We start from the raw sequence: 19,703 nt of genomic DNA on the forward strand, positions 1-19,703 counted from the left end.
TTTTAAGCACTTTACATATACAAACTCACACTAACTTTATGACAAAAGCACTATTACTATCCTCATTTCCCAGGTCAGGAAACTGATTCATAAAGAGGTTAACTAACCTGAAGATCACATAGCTAGCAAGGGAATACACAGCCAGACTGGTTATGATCTTAACCACCAGTGATATTCTGTGGAAAACTATTTCTCCATGGAGTGACCCTGCCATTCCATTAATCGGTAACTGTTCTAGCAACCATATGCAAAAGAGCTGAATGAATTGGGAAAGTTCAGACCAGAGCCATGGTGGTCAAAGTGTGGTCCCCTGGACCAGTAGCATCAGTAACACCTGAGAATTTATTAGAAATATAAATTGGCACATCACACCCAAGACCTACTGAATCTGCAGCTCTGAGGGTGGGACCCAGCAATCGATGTTTTAAAAAGCCTTCTAGGTGATTCTGACATACATGCAAGTTTGAGAACCACTGGTCTAACGGAAGCTCAGGGGAAACATCTTGGCTTCCCTTGTGTTTTTGAAGGGCTGTAATACAGAGGAGAGATAACTTAGTCCTCACCATAAGCTATTGCGTACATCTCCCAAGTTCTGAAGAGTGGTAAAAACTGGCTGAACGGTGAGAGATTTGGGTCCAAAATCAGGAAAGAGCTTCCTTTAGAGATGGAAGTAATCAGTTATGGGAAGGGCTGCCATGTGAGGAAATGAGCCTCTTATCATTGGGAGTATTCAAACAGATGCTGAATGACCATTTCTCAGGAATGCTGGTGAATGGGAAGGTGGATAAGGCATTCTTCAAAGACCATGAGTGACAGAATCAGAAAACCAGAATGTATTAATTGGGCAGATATTTACTGAGAGCATATCCATTGTGACAGTTCTGAGGGCAGATGAAAGTCAGTGACACATCTTGTTCTTAGGATTCTGTAGCTCAAAGCTCATGCTCCGTTAGGTTGGTCCCATCGTGGGTCCCCATAAGACCCATATGTCCCATATTCCTATCTTCATATTACACTGTCTACCTGGAATGTCCTCTCTTAATCCAAATTCTGTTTTCCAAAGCCCAACTCGAGTCATTTCTTCCTACTGAAACTTCTAGATTCCCTTCACACTTACTGTCAGTTGTGCGACACACACACGGTGCCCGACATACAGTTGGGTTTATATAAATTTGCAGCTTAAGAGCAAAGATTGTGTCACATAGTGTCTTTCGTTTCACTCTGTTTTACTGTAGGCAATCCATAATTACTTGAGGAATAGTCAATTCATTGGGAAGATTCCTCTGCTCTATTCTTTTCACTTCTGTTGCCCACAATAATGAGAACATGATGTCCAGCTCCCTGATTAGGTGGAGATCAAGAATGTATATGGCACAGGTCCTACTGTTCACCTCACTACTTGCTTCCTGTCTGCCCCTGGCACACGGCAATGGACCAGCCCATGTTGCTTGATAAGAAAAGCCCCCCTTTTCCTTTCCCAGGGACTGAGGGCTGTTTCTATCATGTTCTCAGTTCACATAAGCTCTGGGTAGACTTACAGTCCAGATGCAGATGTATATGTTAGAACTCTTATGACAAATCCAGTTATGATGTGTGCAGTGAAGCCAGTTTTCAGATTTTAATACTTCCTTTTTTTCTTTCTACTCTTGTCATATGCGCCATGCTTGAAAAACATCTTCTAAAAACCACATTTTCACATCTTAAGAACGCAAAAAAAGTGTCAGATACTTTTTTCCCCTTTGCAGTCTTAGAACTTCAAAAACAGCCAAAAGGAAGTTTTATAAAATACGTAAAAATATGTGCTGAGAGCTGAGGTTTTATATGCCAAGAGTTAGACCGTAGTGAATTTTTACTGCAGTTAATATTAACTCCTAGGAAAAGAAAGCTTGCTGGAGACCCAGGCCCACTCTGTCATAGGAGGTATCACAACACTTTCTCGAAGATTATTCTGATATGTGTGAGAACCAACTCCTGGTTATCCGCTGTTGGATTATCCAGAGTCCCCAACACCCAGGGCTTCTTTTCTTCTTTAATAAAGCCCTTTTGGCTATTTCACAGCTCATTAGCACCTCCACCAGAAGGTAGGTGATGACAGGGAGAAGAGGTGAAACTAAAATCAGTAAATTTTACTGCTCGTTAGCAGCTCTTGTAAAAGATGTGGGACAAAGGGTTTGAAGCCATCACCATCCTCAGGATCATCAACAAGCACATACAAAGTGGGAACAAAAATACCCAGGCTTATCACTGTGGGTTTTTAAATTATGAATTATTTTCATTTCTTTAAGTTTCACTTCCATTAATTGTGTCAAAGAACTAAGAGCTGTCTGGGTCACGAACACAAGGAACTCACCTGTTTTTGCACTCCACTGAGCTGCCGAACCTTGATGACGAGGGAAGCAGTCCGACCCTTGTACTGAATAGTTCTAATAAACGTTCCTGCGTGGTCCACACTGAAGGGTTCTGACCAGCGCCAATTGCCCCAACCTTCAATACAGATGTGTAACAGCTGGAGAGAAAAACAATAATCGTCACGATGCCAAAAGTGCCAACAAAAATCTAGTCCTGAAATGAAAGTCTCATTGCTGGAAAACCTTCCTATTTGTAATATTTAGCATCTGTTTTCTTTCTAACCTGCATTATTCATCCACTTCCAGCTTATTCAAGCAGGCTAAGAATAGCAAATATGCCACAGAGAGTCAATGTGGTTTTCCAGATCACATTTTAAACCTTCTTAAAAATAATTGTCCTATCAAATGGTAAAAGGCCTGCTGAACATTTGAGAAAAGCCCATTTCATTCATCTGGAGGACAAGAAGGTCGAAGTGTGAGATCAAAGAACATGGGTCTTGGCTGATAGTTTATTCCCTCTTATGGCTAAACAGTAATTAAAGTAAAATTTCATTTGTTGCATTATTTTTGACCCTAAATTGCTGTTCCTTATTTATTCTCTTGATAAAGAACAAAACAGCAATTTGAGGATGTGGTTCATTCAATATATTCTCTCTATGAGATCACATATATCATATGAGAACTACCTTCAACATTTTGAATGTATGAAAAAATGTCTTTGTTCTACTTTTTGCTAGCCACGTATTTATTGTAGCATTTACCAAACGAGTCTCCTGATTCACATTCATATTTATTCACACATTATTGCCAATTGTGGTAATATTTAGATTTCTTCCATGATCATCAAATATTTTCTATTTCCACTCCTACCTACTAAATGCAATGAAGAAAATCAGTTTAACTGAACAAGTATTCCAAAACAACGTAACAATTACTGCTTCTTTAGGATACATGTTTAAATGAACATAAACAGTATTCTACCCAATTACGAAGAATCAGAAATAAAACTGATATTTTAGGAAAAACATTTGTATAATATACAAACTATTTCCTTCACATTGTATATAATTTTTTAAAAGAACGAACCAAAGGCTGATCGTATGAAACATTTTCCCAATTAACAGAATGAATAAAACTATAAAAACATTGTATAAGAGCGATCATAATGGGCCCTTAAAATAAATACATTAAGAATTTACATGGGAATTGTCATAATAATAATAGTCTTTTGACAGAAAGATTATTTTTCTGCTTTACCATTAGAAGGAGACTTTAGAAAGTACCTAAATTAAAACATTTCCCAAGGTCACTAGTTATCACAATATGATTTTGGTGGAAGGTTAAGGGAGGATTTTTTTGTTTGTCTGTTTTAAAACACCTTACTAAAGTATTTTTTCAAAACCTCCTAACTGATCTCCCTGCTTTTCATATGGCCCCACTCCAGTTCTTCCTCCATGCAACTTCCAGTGACGCCAGGAAATCAAAAAGCTACCATTCAGATGACTTCTAGAAAAGAAAGGTAATAAGGGAAAGGAAGAAAGAAAGAAAGAAAGAAAGAAAGAAAGGGAGGGAGGGAGGGAGGGAGGGAAAGAAAGGGAAAAAAGAAAAAAAGAAAAAAGTCCTAGACAGCAAATACCTTTAGGGAAAATTTGGTCTTATATACACTCTATAACATAAAAGTACCAGAGTTATCTTTGATCTTTAAATATTAGTTACAGAGAAAAAAAAAAGAAAAACAATAGTGGTGTTTGGAACCATTTCAGTTTTTTGTAGCAGCAACTGGGAATAAAGCTCAGGGCACACACAAAACTAAGAGAAACAAGAAAGTTGTTTTCTTTGGAGAGACTAGTAGCTGGAAATGACAAAAAAATAATGAGGCAAGGTACTTAAGGTCAAGCTCGGCTATATTTTTCCTGAGAATTCCACAGCCTCTAAAGGTTTACTGTATACAATGTAATTGGAATTGAGGAGTGCTCGCATTTGCATATGAGCTCAATTTTAGGTAGCGGCTCCCTCTGTGTACACAGCTTCAACCCACTGAATGTCACCAAGGAGTATGTTGTTGGGTTTCGCTTGGCATCTATGTGTTCTCAAAATGTTGGCATAGATATTTTCTTTGAATTATGAAAATCCGGATATGTCTGGATTAAGTTCACACAGAAAAGTTAGGTGGGAGAAAAACATCACACTTCTTCCCACATGCATCACTGGTACAATATTTGTAATGTTTGGTCGACTGTTCAAAGCATTTAAATAGCTATTAGACATATATCATTTATTAGGGAAGGAACTGCATTCCTAAGAGAGAAAACCTACAAAAAGGACCTGAGAAGGCCCAACCCTACTTGGGTCATCCTTCCCATGGTGTGTCCACTTCAGGCACTAGACAGCAGTGCGGACGCTCATGGACCTCCACTGAGTGAGGGAGTTCTGTTCTGTTGAACCAAATGACTACATTTCTTTCTTTCTTTCTTTCTTTTTCTGAAGGTTTTATTTATTTATTTGCCAGAGTAGGCAGAGAGGCAGGCAGAGAGAGAGAGAGAAGGGGAAGCAGGCTCCCCACTGAGCAGAGAACCCAATGCGGGGCTCGATCCCAGGACCCTGGGATCATGACTGGAGCCAAAGGCAGAGCGTTAAATCTGCTGAGCCACACAGGCACCCCAAATGACTACATTTCATGGCTCCAGGTACTAAGTACTCTCCATTTAAAAACAAATACTCATAGATCTACTTTTCTTTCTATACTGAAGGGATTATAAATTCAGGCATAAGAAGGTGAAATTTGTGTTAGACTACTTGATCCTAATGTGATTTCTTTCTATCATTCCTCGATATATTTTCTTACTCAGATACTGTAAGAAAGCTGATATGCTAGCTGCTATGGAGGAAGGAAGGAGGAAGAACCGTGTCTTTTGTCCTGCAAAGAGCTTATGATCTTATGGGGAAAATAAAGCACGCGCAATAAAACAAGAGGCATTTGGAGAGATACAACATGGTACAGGAGTCTAGAGAAAGGACAGCTTGTTCCAGGCTGGTGGGATTAGAAGAGCTTCCGGAAGCAGTTGGGGCTCAGAGTTACCACAGGGTTTCGACTGGCAAAGATGGCAGGTCCTTTCTGGGCCTAAGGGACAACGTGAGATGTGAAAGCCAGAGGGTATGCTTGGGGGCAAGGTTAACAATCTGGAATTGCTGGAGAAAAGGGAACATGAAAAATGGGAGTCAGGGATAAGGTCAAACAGGGAGATCTAGATTGCGGCCAGCACTGATTTACTAAGTGAGGGATTTGTGCTTTATTGAAGAATTAGCAGGTGGCCACTGAAGTCTTCTGTATAGGGGATCGGTGTGTTGAAAGGAGATTAAGAGTGGAGTATGGAAGAAGGAGGGCAACTGTCATAGTCAGGAGGAAAGGCAAGATGGGCCAGAAACTTGCAAGCACGGGAGAGATGAAGCAATGGCCTTAGGCCCCACATAGCTATCCTTTGTTGCCTGGAGCCCATGGTATTTTTACATTCTCTTATCAACTTGGAAACTTTCTTTCCCCTCTTCCCTACTAAGTTTCCCTTACTGACTCACTTCCTCTACCATCCTTTCTGTTCAGGCTTTTCATTCTTTTTGGCCTACTTAGCTAGTGCTAATACTTTCCATTGGGGGGAAAAAGCCAAGATAGGAACTACTCTTGTTTGAACTTCTCAGTGGGAACTGAAACTAAGCAATAAGGCAGGTTGTACGGTGGCCACGCTTGTTGGAAGGTCCCAACGGGCTACATTTTTTTTTTTTTTCCAGCAGCCCCACCACCCCCCAGGGCAGCCAGACTAAATTCATGGTTTTTCCACTGAAGATCTCAAATGGGAGCGTATGCAGCTCTCTGGTCATTTTTTTAAATACAAAATAAAAGTTAAAACTGAATTACTGATCAGAGGCCTTGGGGTCAGCTCTCAAGACCACCCACAGTCACCTCCAAAGGGAGAATTCCTGATTCAGTTACAGAGGAAAGAAAAATAAGACGACATCTAGGAAAACAGGATGCACCAAGGAACAGAAAGAAAAGGGGATGGCTATATTTTTAAAACTATATCCTAAACATAAGTGAAGGTACCAGATACTTGTCTGTGAACTTTATTTCACTATTCATTTTAAAACTGTCATCAAGATGATTCCTACCCAAATAATCACAAATGAAAAATGTCTTCAGGTTCACTTATACTTTTTTGTATTTTATAATTTACTGTACAGTAATATGTAATATTCTAAGAAGAAACTGAAAATTGAAATAACTTCAAAAATTTTCCCAATCCATTATACTCTTGGTAGAAATTTTAGGTGTTCTAAAAAATATTAACATTCAATCCAAGTGAAATAAACTATTAAATATATGTATATATTAATATGTATTGTTAATATATATTAAAGCTTAGGCATCATGTGTATTTTTTAAACTTCTAAACTTACACTATATCCCAAGAGCCTAGTGTATAGTAGGCATTCAACAGATATTTGTTGAATAAATAAATGAGTGAGGATTATTGAAAAATAACCCAAAGTAAACATTAAAAATTTTTAGTGATATCTGTGATATCTGTGCATAAAATGTCATAAAATACAGTATTAAATAAAAATATTTAGAAATAATTCCTATTTTTAAAATATTTTTCTTTTTGTCTCACTGTATTTTTAAAAGTTAAAAATTTTAATTTCAGTGTAGTTAATAGTGTTATTCATTTCAGGTATACAATACAGTCATTCAACAGTTACATGTATTATTCAGTGCTTATCATGGTAAGTATACTTCTAGTACTTATCAAGGTGCTTATCAAGTGCTTATCAACTGTAAGTGTACTCTTAAAAACAATCCCAAGTTTTTGAATGACCTTTCAACAAAGGAGATTTACTTTACATGGATGATGATACTAGATTAAATTAAAAATCAATGTAATCCTTCCAATCCATAATTCAGACTCAGTAATACTGATATTAAAGCCTAAAGTAGATCCCAAATGATATAGTAGGTGAGCATTTTGAAGGAATATTAAGTTAAAATACTTTTAAAATTTCTTGTCTATCTAAAATAATATCTGGAAAGCTATAGATCAAATTACACAGATCCAAGTTTAATTGCTTATTTGGAATGTGCAAGTAGAACTGATAGTACAGGGTGCCTGGGTGGCTCAGTGGGTTAAAGCCTCTGACTTCAGCTCAGGTCATGATCCCAGGGTCCTGGGATCGAGTCCCACGTTGGGCTCTCTGCTCGGCAGAGAGCCTGCTTCTCCGTCTCTCTCTGCCTACTTGTGATCTCTGTCTGTCAAATAAATAAATAAAATCTTAAAAAAAAAAAAAGAACTGATAGTACATGTCATCCCAATAAATTAACATAAAAATAAAATGAAATATGTTGCTCATTACTGTTTTGTCAAGGCAGTTACATTTCAGGATGTTCAGAGTATCTGATGTAATGCTAAAAAACCAAGTGGAAAACTTGTTAGATAATGGCTAATGCCTCACGTCACCCTGATTCAATACTGGAACTCTCAGGACCCTCTATATTCTTTTACATTTATTTATAGAACACAATCTCACAAGTAAGGAACGAGAAGAGTGGAAATAAATCATGTTGATGCAGGGTATTTTGGGGTATTTTGGAAGGAAAAGGAGAAAGAGAAAGAAAGGTTTCCAAATCAGTGGTCCAGGAGGTGAGATAACAGAGGCCACTCTGTCGTCACACAAGCGCTGGGTTGTTGGCTCTTCCATCAAAGAGGAGTTGTTGTAGGTTTTCCCTCACAACTGAATTCAAGGAAGGCCACAAATACTGTGAAATCAGCCTAGAACAACCTGTTACAAAAAGGGAAACCTGGCACACTCCCAACACACGTTAGATTGAACACTGTCGCTGGAGTCTAGTCCTTGTCAAAAATCTGAGTTTCAGATACTGACTCATCAATTCTACATAGGAATTTCTTGTAGGGTGATAATCATACACATGTGCAAAGATTTACCTGGATGTAAGCTTATTCCAGCACTGTTTTAATAATAAAAATTAGGCATTGCTAGGAAATAATATTTTGTCAAATAAAATATTGTAAAAACAATGAAAGCTATCATTTGTTAGACACGTACTATGTGCTGAGCATTGGCCTCAGTGCTTTTTATACATTTTCTCATTTATTCCTTAAAACAATCTTATGAGGTAGGTACTATTGTTCCATTTTACAGATGAAAAAGCAAACCGGGTCACAGAGAGGCTATGCGAGCTGCTCAGGACCACAGCGCTGGGAGGGCAGGGATAAGATCGGAACTCAGAGTAAATGGTGCTGACTCTGGTGTGTTTAACCACACTTAGATTGTAGAATCCTCTCGAACTACCGAAGAAAACAATCACAGCACGAAAAAACATTGAGAATGTTAGTTAGCGATAGAGTAATGGGAAAAAAGCAATTATAAAAAGACATGTGCAGTATACATTCCGTTTTTGTAAAATGAAGAAAAATTCTTGTGCATGTTTTTAGGGGAGAAAATGGCTAGAAATATGCTGAAATGCTAACAGTGGTTATCTTGGGGTTGTGTGTTTTAAGTATTCCTTTGTGTATGTGTTTTGTGTGCTTTTATGTAATTTCCAAATGTCATACTATAAATATGTATTATTTTGAAATCAGATAAACATTAATGTTATTAAAAAGAAAAATGTCTAATAGAAAGCATACAGAGCCTGCATTTTAAGGGAAAAGAAATGACACGTTTCTATTTTAGTAACTCAGATTCAGCTTCCTGCCTGAACTCTCCCCCTCTGTCCCAGGCGGTGTCACCACTTTCTCATTTGCACTGCAGCCGCTTTGCTAAAAAGGGTGACATGACGGTCAGTTCATCTCTGTAGCCTCCGAGCCCCTCCCAGAGGGTCTGGTTTGCTCTAATACTTATTCACATAATCCTTGGAGCAGTTTAATGTAATTACTTGAGCTTTCTTCCCCAGGGTGATAGTTTTTTTTTTTTCCAATATAGCAAATATTTTTAGGATCTCCATCTATTAAATGTTTACCATAAGCCAATGAACTAAGCCACACGTGGTGGATATAGAGATGAACGAGACACATTACTCACACTGGAAATGCTCACAATGGAGTGGAAGAAACAGATATTTAACAAGAAAAATTATGCTGCAAAATTTTATGAGGGGAAGGAAAATTTGTTGCAGGACTCCAGAGGTATTCTGCTTGGGGAGTTAAAAGATTGACCAGAGGACATATTAGTTACGAAAAGAAATAACATGAAAAAACCATGTTGAAATGGAGTAAATAAAAGATAGGGCTGTTGTTTCTACTAAACAAAAGCAGGCGACAGCCTAACTTGGAGTGGGTCTTTCTGCACAAAATTAACGTCCACAAAGCACACTGACTGCATTATAAACAGGGACAGGTCCTAAAAGTAGCAAGCTATAGCTTCAAACCGTTTTTGCCAACAAACAACTTCTTGTCCTACTTCTTGTCAATGTAATTTGGAAAATTAACTTTATGGTATGAACTCATCGGCTTACAATCCTCTGATAGCTTTGATCCTAACCCAAATGGAACCACTGAATTTTGATCCCGGAAAGGAAAGAGTCATACTGGAACAAAAATCATCATTTTAGGAAGCCAGATCTTGCTCTTACACAGGCAGAGGCATGCGTAGGTTCTTGGGGTTGAGGAGACGTGAGGGTCAGAAGAGGACCTGCCCTCGAGGGAGTGGTACGGAAAGAGAGGCGAAAGAGGCACAGAACTCCCCGTCAGTGGCCGCCGCTTCCCCTCCGGGCATCAGTCATCAGTAAACACCAGGGACCCGACGGAGCATTAGAGACGCGGACGGAAAGTAACTGACAGTTTCTTAGGCTGTTTGATGTCGTGCTCTTCACTATCTCCCTGGTCTTTCAACATCTACACAGAGAGAGTAGCTCCCAGGGAGAAACAGGTTGTGGCCATGCGCCACTGTATTTTATGAGCGGTCATCATGAGATAATCGTTACAGAGGAAGGAGGACTCAGGAACAACAAAAACAGATGCGAACAAGGGGAACTGTAGTTTTTCATGAAGTGTGACAGTTTGGGGTATCCGAAAACCATGAAAAGATGTAGGAAAAGGTGTTACCTCTGTATAGCTGAGAAATAGTAGGACATGCCAGCTACAAAGCGGGAAGTGAGACAGGAATTGACTTTGTCCTTCTGCCCTGCAGCTGGGGACGAGAATAACAATCTCATTGTTCCTCAAGTGATAACAGACTCTAACCAAGGACAATCCATATACTATAATCACTGACAAACACTGAAAATAACCCATGTGATCTCTGAAAAAAAATTACAAAGCAAAAGGAAGAGGATAGCATCTTAAAAAGTGAGCAGAAGAGAGTGGTTACCATAAACACCCTGTTGCAGAATTCAGGCAAAGAATATCAAGAAAGTTTTGGTCTTCTTTAAACTGTGTAAAAATACATGATTTTTGTAAAACTGTAGAAAACCACTGAGAGGAAGGAACACTCTGGCAAAAACAGAAAAAAGCCTGAGCTTAAAATAAATAGGTGATATAAAAAGGTAATTAGATAAAACAATAAATGCAAGAAAAACTAAAAAATGCATTTGCAGAATAAGGATTCCTACTGACAGAAGTAGAGCAAGTAGGAATAACTGCTACGAAAAAAACTGAAAACTTTTAAAAGCAAAATAGGACAGAAAATGTCACAGGTATGAAAGAAAAACAAAATATACACGATTAATATAAACAAGAAATAATTCAATCATATTCTCCATCTATAAGGCTCTATAGCTTTAAAACAGTGCATTGTGTCCTTCCATCGTATAGTTTACGGTGAATTATTTAAATTTCCATGGGTAAATACGATGTCAAATGTCACACATTTCTAGCAAACATTAAGGCTTATCCATGTTTCAACATATCTATAAGCAAATCATAGAATCTTTCTAAAATGAGAAAGGATTTATATTTTATAAGTAACTCTAAACAGAAATCCAAATTAAAAAATTCATTTATGGTTTTTTCACTGTTCAGGTATCAGTCTCTGTTCGGTATCTGGCTAAAAATTATATACTTATGAAAAAGAAGTTATAAAGGAAGTAAGATTAGGGTGAATAATTGTGGTACTTCTGATTTATACATTGTCTACAAAACAATGAGATGCTTCAAGTATATTCTTTACTAAAAAATTACCTAAATCCAAATTAGCTAAATTAGTGAAAAATTCTATACTTCAAAAAAATTTTTGCAAGAAGATGTCATGAGCAAATTCTCTTATATATTAAAAATATAATTTTATGGGGGCGCCTGGGTGGCTCAGTGGGTTAAGCCGCTGCCTTCGGCTCAGGTCATGATCTCGGGGTCCTGGGATCGAGTCCCGCATCGGGCTCTCTGCTCAGCGGGGAGCCTGCTTCCCTTCCTCTCTCTCTGCCTGCCTCTCTGCCTACTTGTGATCTCTCTCTGTCAAATAAATAAATAAAATCTTTAAAAAAAATATATATATATAATTTTATGTATAATTTTTGGGATATTTTAATCATAAAATCAGATACAAAGGCACATAGTAAAAGAAGTATGAAAGGACATATTGGTTTTGAAGAGCTCATTTCAGCATTACACATATATATTGTTTCCATGTCCCTAGAGGGTGTGGACTTCCCTATATTTAAATGATATGTGACTGAAAAAACATACTAATGGTGTTTTGTGAGTCTTTTAAGATGGCTTACCCCTGACAACTGCCACAAAGGGTTGAAAAGTGAAGATTCAGAAAAATGTGTGAGTCTTTTAAGATGGCTTACCCCTGACAACTGCCACAAAGGGTTGAAAAGTGAAGATTCAGAAAAATGTGATATGTACGTGTGAGTCTTTTAAGATGGCTTACCCCTGACAACTGCCACAAAGGGTTGAAAAGTGAAGATTCAGAAAAATGTGATATGTACGTGTATGTGTACGTGTGAGTACAGAAAAGGATGGTCTGTCCATAAAATATGAGATAAGTCTTATTTTCTTTTAAACTAATTAAATCAAAAAACAACTTCAATTGCTTAATCTCCAACAGCCAGGAGATTTCGGTGTTGTATAGACACACTCTTTTGACAGAATGATAGCCAATGGTCACCATGCCCTTGGTTGGACCCAACTTTTCAGTGGAAGAGAAAAGAGCATGTTGGACAGAAACAATAAAGAATAATTTAGGTGGACTGAGAAATGGAAACCTGTAAGACAAAAACTAGAGATACTGTTTAATAATCATTCAGGTTTGGAAAAATATTTGGAGTTTGTGAGCAAAACTGTTTTGTCTGAAAATCAATTTTGACTAAATATAAATATAAACAATAGAGAAACCCAACCTAAAAAACTTTCTTTTAAATTGTTCTCAAATGTAACATTCATCATTCAGCAAAGTTTCCTTTACTGTAAAATAGAAGACATGCCAACACGTGTCCTAAGAAAAGATAAAACAGTTTGACACAATCTTTATTTTTAGTCATCATGGCAATTTAGACAATTATAATTGTTATCCCTAATTTTTAATTAGGAAAAAAAAAGAATTCAACAGATGGATTTAAAGAAATCCAAATTTTTTATAGTTATTTATTTTCATTTAACTAAACTGCCTTGCCATACTAAGAAAACATTTTTGTAAAGGTTAAATAAAGTATTTCATGGCAACCGCTGCTTCTCAGTGCCTGTATAACAAGAAACATGAGCCAAAGTTGTGCAAGTTGGTTTTCTTTCCCAGTAAGGGAATGTGGTATCTAAGACCTTGTCCTAACTCATTTTATCCCCAAGTGTAAGTCAAGCAAGTCAAATATGAACTAATGCCTGAAGGGAAGTCCCTGACTCCAAAAGTATGGATTATTTCACATTTATCTTAAAATCTGCTCTCAGAGTTCTTAAAATTCACTAACTTGGCAAGTCAGGAATTATCATGAGAAATGAAATAATTTCATAACTATGAAGTCATCCAACATTCCATGCATCTGACACTCATTGGGCTTGGCCATGTCTTGGGCATTATTCTGACCTTTAGATAATAAGCTCTTCAATATCCTGTTCAGTATGGAAATAATTAAAATGTACCACAGTATAATAGGTGTGCCATTGTCCTTAACAGAGCTAATGCTTTTGTTATAGACTTGTGCTAATAGGTTATGATTAGAGACAATCACATTATGTATGCTGAAATCTTTACAACATTCTTAATCAGTATTTCTCATTACTTAAAAATGGCAAAATACCATGCTTTAATGGTCCAGCTGCATTCCCTTTCTCCAAGTACTCCGTATGAAAATTCACATTTAAAACTAGTTCAGTAAAGGACCTTTATGTTTAGACATCAAGAATTCACATTTCCAGAGCACGGGCTTGTGAAAAGCCTTTGAGTGTCTTGTAAAAAGCTTAAGGAATCTTCAGTACATTTTTCTCCAAAGCTATATTTCAATATCTAAAATTTATTGCCAGAGGAGGGACAGAGAGACCATTAGCAGCACCAGCAGTCATTCCTCTGGGTGCTTCACAGCTGAAATAATCCCCAGTTGTTCTTTTTCATGCAGGCTTGTAGAAAACTCCAGAAATCAGCCTTGGGACTGAATAAAGTGCCCTATCACAATCCTATCTTTGCCATTTCTGGGGAAAGACTTTAAAAGTCTTAACTAGGTTATACTGCAAATCATTTTTATGAAGAAACTTTGGAAAATACAGGAAAAATAAAACTCAGCCCCAAAGCTCTGCCTCTCATTTAGAGTGAAAGCATTTCCCAACAGAAAATGAAGACATTCCACGTACGCTTTAGCTACCAGATACTTAATGACCAAAACTGCTAGGGCCCCATTTACCTCTACTGGTCACTTCATAAGGCCCTCTAAGCTTCCTCAGAGAATGTAAATCTCTTGGAGCCTCTCATGAAGCTGAAATATTTGAGAGAGAAAGGTAAAAGGACAGAGTCTCCAGTCTACTACTTTGCTCTTTCAATTACTGCCTAAAACCGAAATAAAGACGCAGTTGGTGGTGACTGGACAGTAGGTTCCGGGTACTCAAACGGAGTCAGTGTTTACAGAATATTTGGGATTAAAATCTTTGCCAGATGGTCCCAAGAAGTGTTTACCTCACTGTTGATTTTAGCTATCTTAATGTCAGCAACAGTAAAAAGAAGCTTGTTACTGCCACTGGGGAGCAAAGGCACACAATCCTTCCTCCCCTCATGGAATTGCTAGTTGCAGGCAGCTGTGCCCTACACAATAAGAGCCATACTGGAGGTTTCTGGGAATTGACTTCCATGGCCAGAAAAGGAGATTATGTGTGGCAAAGTTAACTTGAAATGATTTACTTTAAATCGGGAACATTTGGTAACTATACGACAGTACTTTTAGTTTATGACAAACAATAAGAATTTTTCACAGTTAATTTGGGAAGAGTTGGGGGTGCTTGGCTGGCTCAGTCAGTAGAGCATGCAACGCTTGATCTCAGGGTCGTGAGTTCGAGCCCCATGTGTGGTGTAGAGTTTACTTAAAAAAAATGAAGAAAGAACAAATTGGGAAGACTTGGACATGCACATGGACTCGAAAGGTACTCTCCTTTGGAGACAACTGTGAATTCCCCCCTGTAGTGACGTCCTAGTTTCGTCTTTGTTTTCACTGGAAGCCACTGGGAGGTCAAGGGGGAGGAGGTGTGGGAGACCAGGGGCTACTCCTAATTAAAAGCCCAACTTCACTGACAGTATACAGAAGATACATTTTGAGATCACAAGACCTCTTTTTGTGTATCTGTACAGCACACACACAATATCCAATTGGATGGAAACAAGTTTACAATTTTCATATTCTTAAAATAATTCAGCTTTTAAGTCTATGTTCTTGAAAAATGTCAGAAACGTTATAAATAAGTAATGAAAACATTTACTCAGTGAACATTTACCAAATGCCTAATATGAGCAGGCTATAGGATTAGATGCTGTGGAAAATTCCTTTTTTTAAAGCCTCCTACTCTTTTTTTCTTTTTACTTTCAGCAAATACCCATTATGACCTTATCTCCATTCACATTCATGCTCATTCTCTCTCTCTTATTTCAAAGTCGGAGGAGGCTTTCCTGGTAAGTTGCAAATGGCCCCCAATTCTCTCAGCAACTCTCAATGAGAGGTAATACCTAGTTCCTTATTTTTTGGATCTGGCCTAACCCTGTGACTTGTCCTGCCCAAGAAGAGATGGTGACAGAAGATGCTGTGTGAGCTCCAAGCTTGGGCTCAACAGGCTTAGTAGTTTCTGCTTTGGTTTTCCTGTCTGGGCTAGTCTGCTGGGGGCAGTCACATGGAAGAGAACCAAGAGTACCCTGGCCAACAGCCTGCCAATTGCACATATGTAGGTGAGGCCATCTTGGACCATAAGTGAGCTGTGCAGACACCAGAAGAACCTCCTGAGGGCATCTAGGTTTCTGACCAACAGACTCATGAGCTAATGCATTTTTTAAAATTTTATTTATTCATTTGATAGACAGAGATCATAAGTAGGCAGAGAGGGCAGAGATAGGAGGAAGCAGGCTGCCTGCTGAGCAGAGAGCCCGATGTGAGGGTCAATCCCAGGACCCTGGGATCACGACCTGAGGCGAAGGCAGAGGCTTTAACCCACTGAGCCACCCAGATGCCCTGAGCTAATGCATTTTTTTAAGCTACTAAATTTTGACGTGCTCTGTTAAGCAGCAATGGATATCCAATATAAACATCCTCCCATGCAGGGTCAATCCTTCTACCTGTGGTCTGGATTCCTTCCTCCTCTCCCATTCTAAGACCTTATGCCATTAATCATTTTTCTTCTCTTCTGCATATCAACCTCTGCTATTTATTGTTTCCGTATAGAACATGCCCAACTTTCTTCCATTTAAAACCCTTGCTTGATCCTGCAGCTTTCTCTAGTTAACATCCAGTCAAGATTAAAAAAAAAAAAAAATTCATGTTGATTCTCTCCATTTCCTCACCTTCTGTTCATTTTCAATCCACTTCAAGTCGGCTTCTATTCATATTTTGCCATGAAGATGCTTTCTTGGAGCCATCAATGACCTCTCAGTTGCCAAATACAATGGCTTCTTCAGTTCTTCTCTTACTCAATCTCTGGATGGCACCTGATAATTCCCCCCCCTCTAGATATTCTCCTTTCTTGGCTTTTAGGACACTGTATGTCCTGCTTTTCCTATTATATCTTAGTTTTCTTATACCTCTTACCCCTTCCAGTGGATCTAATTTCTTAGCCTAATTTCCTTATGACACCTCACTTCCAAGATCACATGAGTGATCCCTATCTTCTGCTATTTGTACTTTTGCATAGTCCCCTCCCATGCTGAATAGGGCTGATCTGTGTAACCACTAAGATATCACAGAAATGACAATGAATGACTTCTGAGCTTAGGTCATAAAAGACACAATGCTTCTGTCTTGCTCTAAATTGATCTGGATCACTTGATCTGGGGGAAGCCAGCGGCTATGTCATGAGAATACTCAGCCAACTCTATGGAGAGATCCTTGTAGCAAAGAGCCAAGTCCTCCAGCCAAGAGCCACGTGAGTGAGCCATTTTGGAAATGGATTCTCCAGCCCAGTCAAGCCTTTAGATGACTACAGTTCCAGATGATGTCTTGATTGTGACCTTCTCAGGGACTCTGAGCTACAACTACCCAGTTCAACCACTCCTCAAATTCTTGGCTAATAAAATGGAGATTAAAAACAATGTCTGTTGTATTATCTACTTGGGTTTTTGGGTAATTTATTAAACAGCAATATGTAACTAATATAGATTTTGTTTTCTCCAAGTGGGGTGCTACTATAACAAAAGCCGAAAAATGCAAGGGGCTTTGGAGCAGGCAAGTGGGCAGAAACTAAAAGGACTTGAGAAGAGTGTTGGTGACTATCTAAGGTGCTTCAAAGTTACTGTTAATAGTTATTTAATGGCCTGAGAGGAGGCTGTCAATGAGGACAATGATGTTGGATAATGGAAGAAGGGACATTGCTATGTCATGGCAGAGAGCTTAGCAACACTATAAGCTAGAGTGACATGGAAAGTATAAATGTGCCTAATCAACTACGTGATGTGGCTAAGGAGATTTCCGGGCAGTGCTGAAGTAACTCCTGGCTTCTATCTGCTGTTTATATTAAAGTCTGAGAGGGGTTGACAGAAGCTTAAGAAAGAAGTGTTAGATAAAAAGGAGCCAGGACTTGCTAGTTTTCAACATTTCTAGCCTTCAGATGGCAAATGATGCTAAAATCAAGAAGTGGTTTCTATGCAAAGATCAAATCCAGGACATGACCAGGAAAGCTAGTTTAGGGTTGAAGCTAAGAATGTGGCTATGAAATCCTTTGTTAGGATTGCAGAAAGATCTAAGTTGCTGTCCCAGTAAACTATTCAAACAAGGGCTTCTAAGACACTCAGCAGCATGAGCAAATCCCAAAGCAGAAAGGAATTATCTTGAAGAGATACGTGATTTTGTCCACTGTAGTAAATCTCAGTAAGATTAACAAGAGACCCACAAAGTCATTTAAAGAATTGTATTGGCAGAAACACTACCAATTTTGACTGAAAGACACAAAGTGTAAGATGGTAAAGAGGTCTGTTGAGTCTTCAAAATTATACTGAATTTTGAAAACTATGAAAACTACTCAAAAAAATCTGAGCAGACTATGAAGTGCAAACAAAGGACACTTTTCAAGAAAAAGGATGGATGACTCAAGGAGGCTTGAGCCAAGAGTCGAAAGCCATGAGCCATGGACAATTACTCTTGAGCAGGAGTATGAATGATTACTAATCAAGAAACTTCTGACATTTATCTGGTTGGATATTAGAATTTTTATGGACCAGTAATCGGTGGGTCTCCCTTTTCTCCTTTTATGAATGGGAGTGTCTGCAGTAGCCATCTTTTTGCCTGTATACCAATGCTGTACATTGTTCTACTGCAAGAGATAACTAACAAAGTCCTCTTCTCTTAGCCCTGCCTCCTTGGGCATTCTGATCTATTCCCAGTGCTACTTAGGCACTGATGACAAACCCAATTTTTAACGTCTTAGGCCAGACTATTCTTATGACGTTCTGACTCTCATTCATTTGCCTCCTCTACATGGCCACTTGGATGTCTGGTTAGAAAGGGAAAAGGGAAGGAAAGAACCTTTGGTTATAGAGAGCTGAGTTCTTCCTTAGAAACTTTATAAATGTTATTGCATGGGATAGTCTCAAAAATCTCTTGATTTTGCAGAAGAGGAAGCTGAGGCTCCAAGGAATTAAGAAACTTTTCCAATCTTACATAGCTAAGAAGTCTTAGGAGTGAAACCCAGGCACGTATGGCTACAAATCTGTGGTTTTTCTAATATATCATCCTTTCTGCCCTGCCAAATAACCCAAAACTCAACGTGTCTGACATGGATTTTAGAGTCACCCTGTTGTGTTCTCATATCCTATTCCATCCTCTGTCTCTAAAACACTGTCTTTCTACTCAGTTCCCTGTCTTGGGCCAACAGCAACACTGCCAACTTGTCCCCTAATTCTGAAACCTCAGAGTTAAACTAGGCCCTTCCCTTCCATGACCAGTAACCAAATCCTGGTGATTGTAACTCCCAAATGACTTCCAAACAGATCACTTCCAGCACAAACCTTCCCTTCTAGCCTCTCCGATACCTAAAGAAAAGTTCATAGTTATTCCAATAGTTTTCCCTACAATTTCTCTCCAGCTAATCCTCAAGATTTTCTCTTTCTCTTTGGTTTTCAGTAGTTTCATCATGAAGTACTTCAGTGTGAGTTTCTTTGAAATATCTGTTTGGGGTTTTCTGAGCTTCTGAGGCCTGCAAATTTTTACCTTTCACAAAACTTGGGACGTTTCTTGAGTTAATTTTTTTGGCCCAACTCTCCCTCTCTCTTCTCATTCTTGGATGGTAATTACTCATATTTAGACCTTTAGAAATTGTTTCACAGGTCCCTGCAGTTCGATTCACTTTGTTTGAATCTTTTTCTCTCTCTTTCACACTGGATGATTTCTACTGAACTATCTTCCAGTTTACTGCCTTTTCTTCTCTGTCATGTTGTATTATATTTCTATTACTGAAAGACAAATTGCCACAAGTTTAGCAGCTTAAAAGAACACACATTTACCATCACTCTGTCTGTGGGTCAGGAGTCCAAGTAGGGAAGAATCCACTTCCAAGTGCACTCAGGTTGTTGGCAGAATGTCTTCCCCTGTGGCTACAGGTTGAGGACTCTGACTTACTAATGACTGGGACTGGCAGCCACCTGCAGGTCCTGGAGGCTTCCCACAGCTCCCTGCCCCCTGGCCTTCTCTGTAGGCACTCACCACATGATATTTTACTTCCTGGCCAGCAGGAGCCTATGGGT

At 38.6% G+C, this 19,703-nt stretch overlaps 1 protein-coding gene across 6 annotated transcripts in view; it reads right to left on the bottom strand.

The window, feature by feature from the left end:
- Window positions 1-19,703, bottom strand: part of VPS13B (vacuolar protein sorting 13 homolog B) — a 746,538-nt gene that overhangs the window by 57,948 nt on the left and 668,887 nt on the right. For all 6 annotated transcript variants that reach the window (XR_004382801.1, XM_032858607.1, XM_032858609.1 and 3 more), the window contains exon 44: window positions 2,351-2,506. Coding sequence is in view for 5 of the 6 variants with exons in the window: in XM_032858607.1 (XP_032714498.1) it covers window positions 2,351-2,506 (156 nt within the window). In the remaining variant the exon portion in view is untranslated. The remainder of the gene's footprint in view (window positions 1-2,350; window positions 2,507-19,703) is intronic.

Source organism: Lontra canadensis, unplaced genomic scaffold (assembly GCF_010015895.1).
Source record: "Lontra canadensis isolate GAN:19392208 unplaced genomic scaffold, GSC_riverotter_1.0 scaffold15, whole genome shotgun sequence".
In the NCBI taxonomy this organism is placed as follows: domain Eukaryota; kingdom Metazoa; phylum Chordata; class Mammalia; order Carnivora; family Mustelidae; genus Lontra; species Lontra canadensis.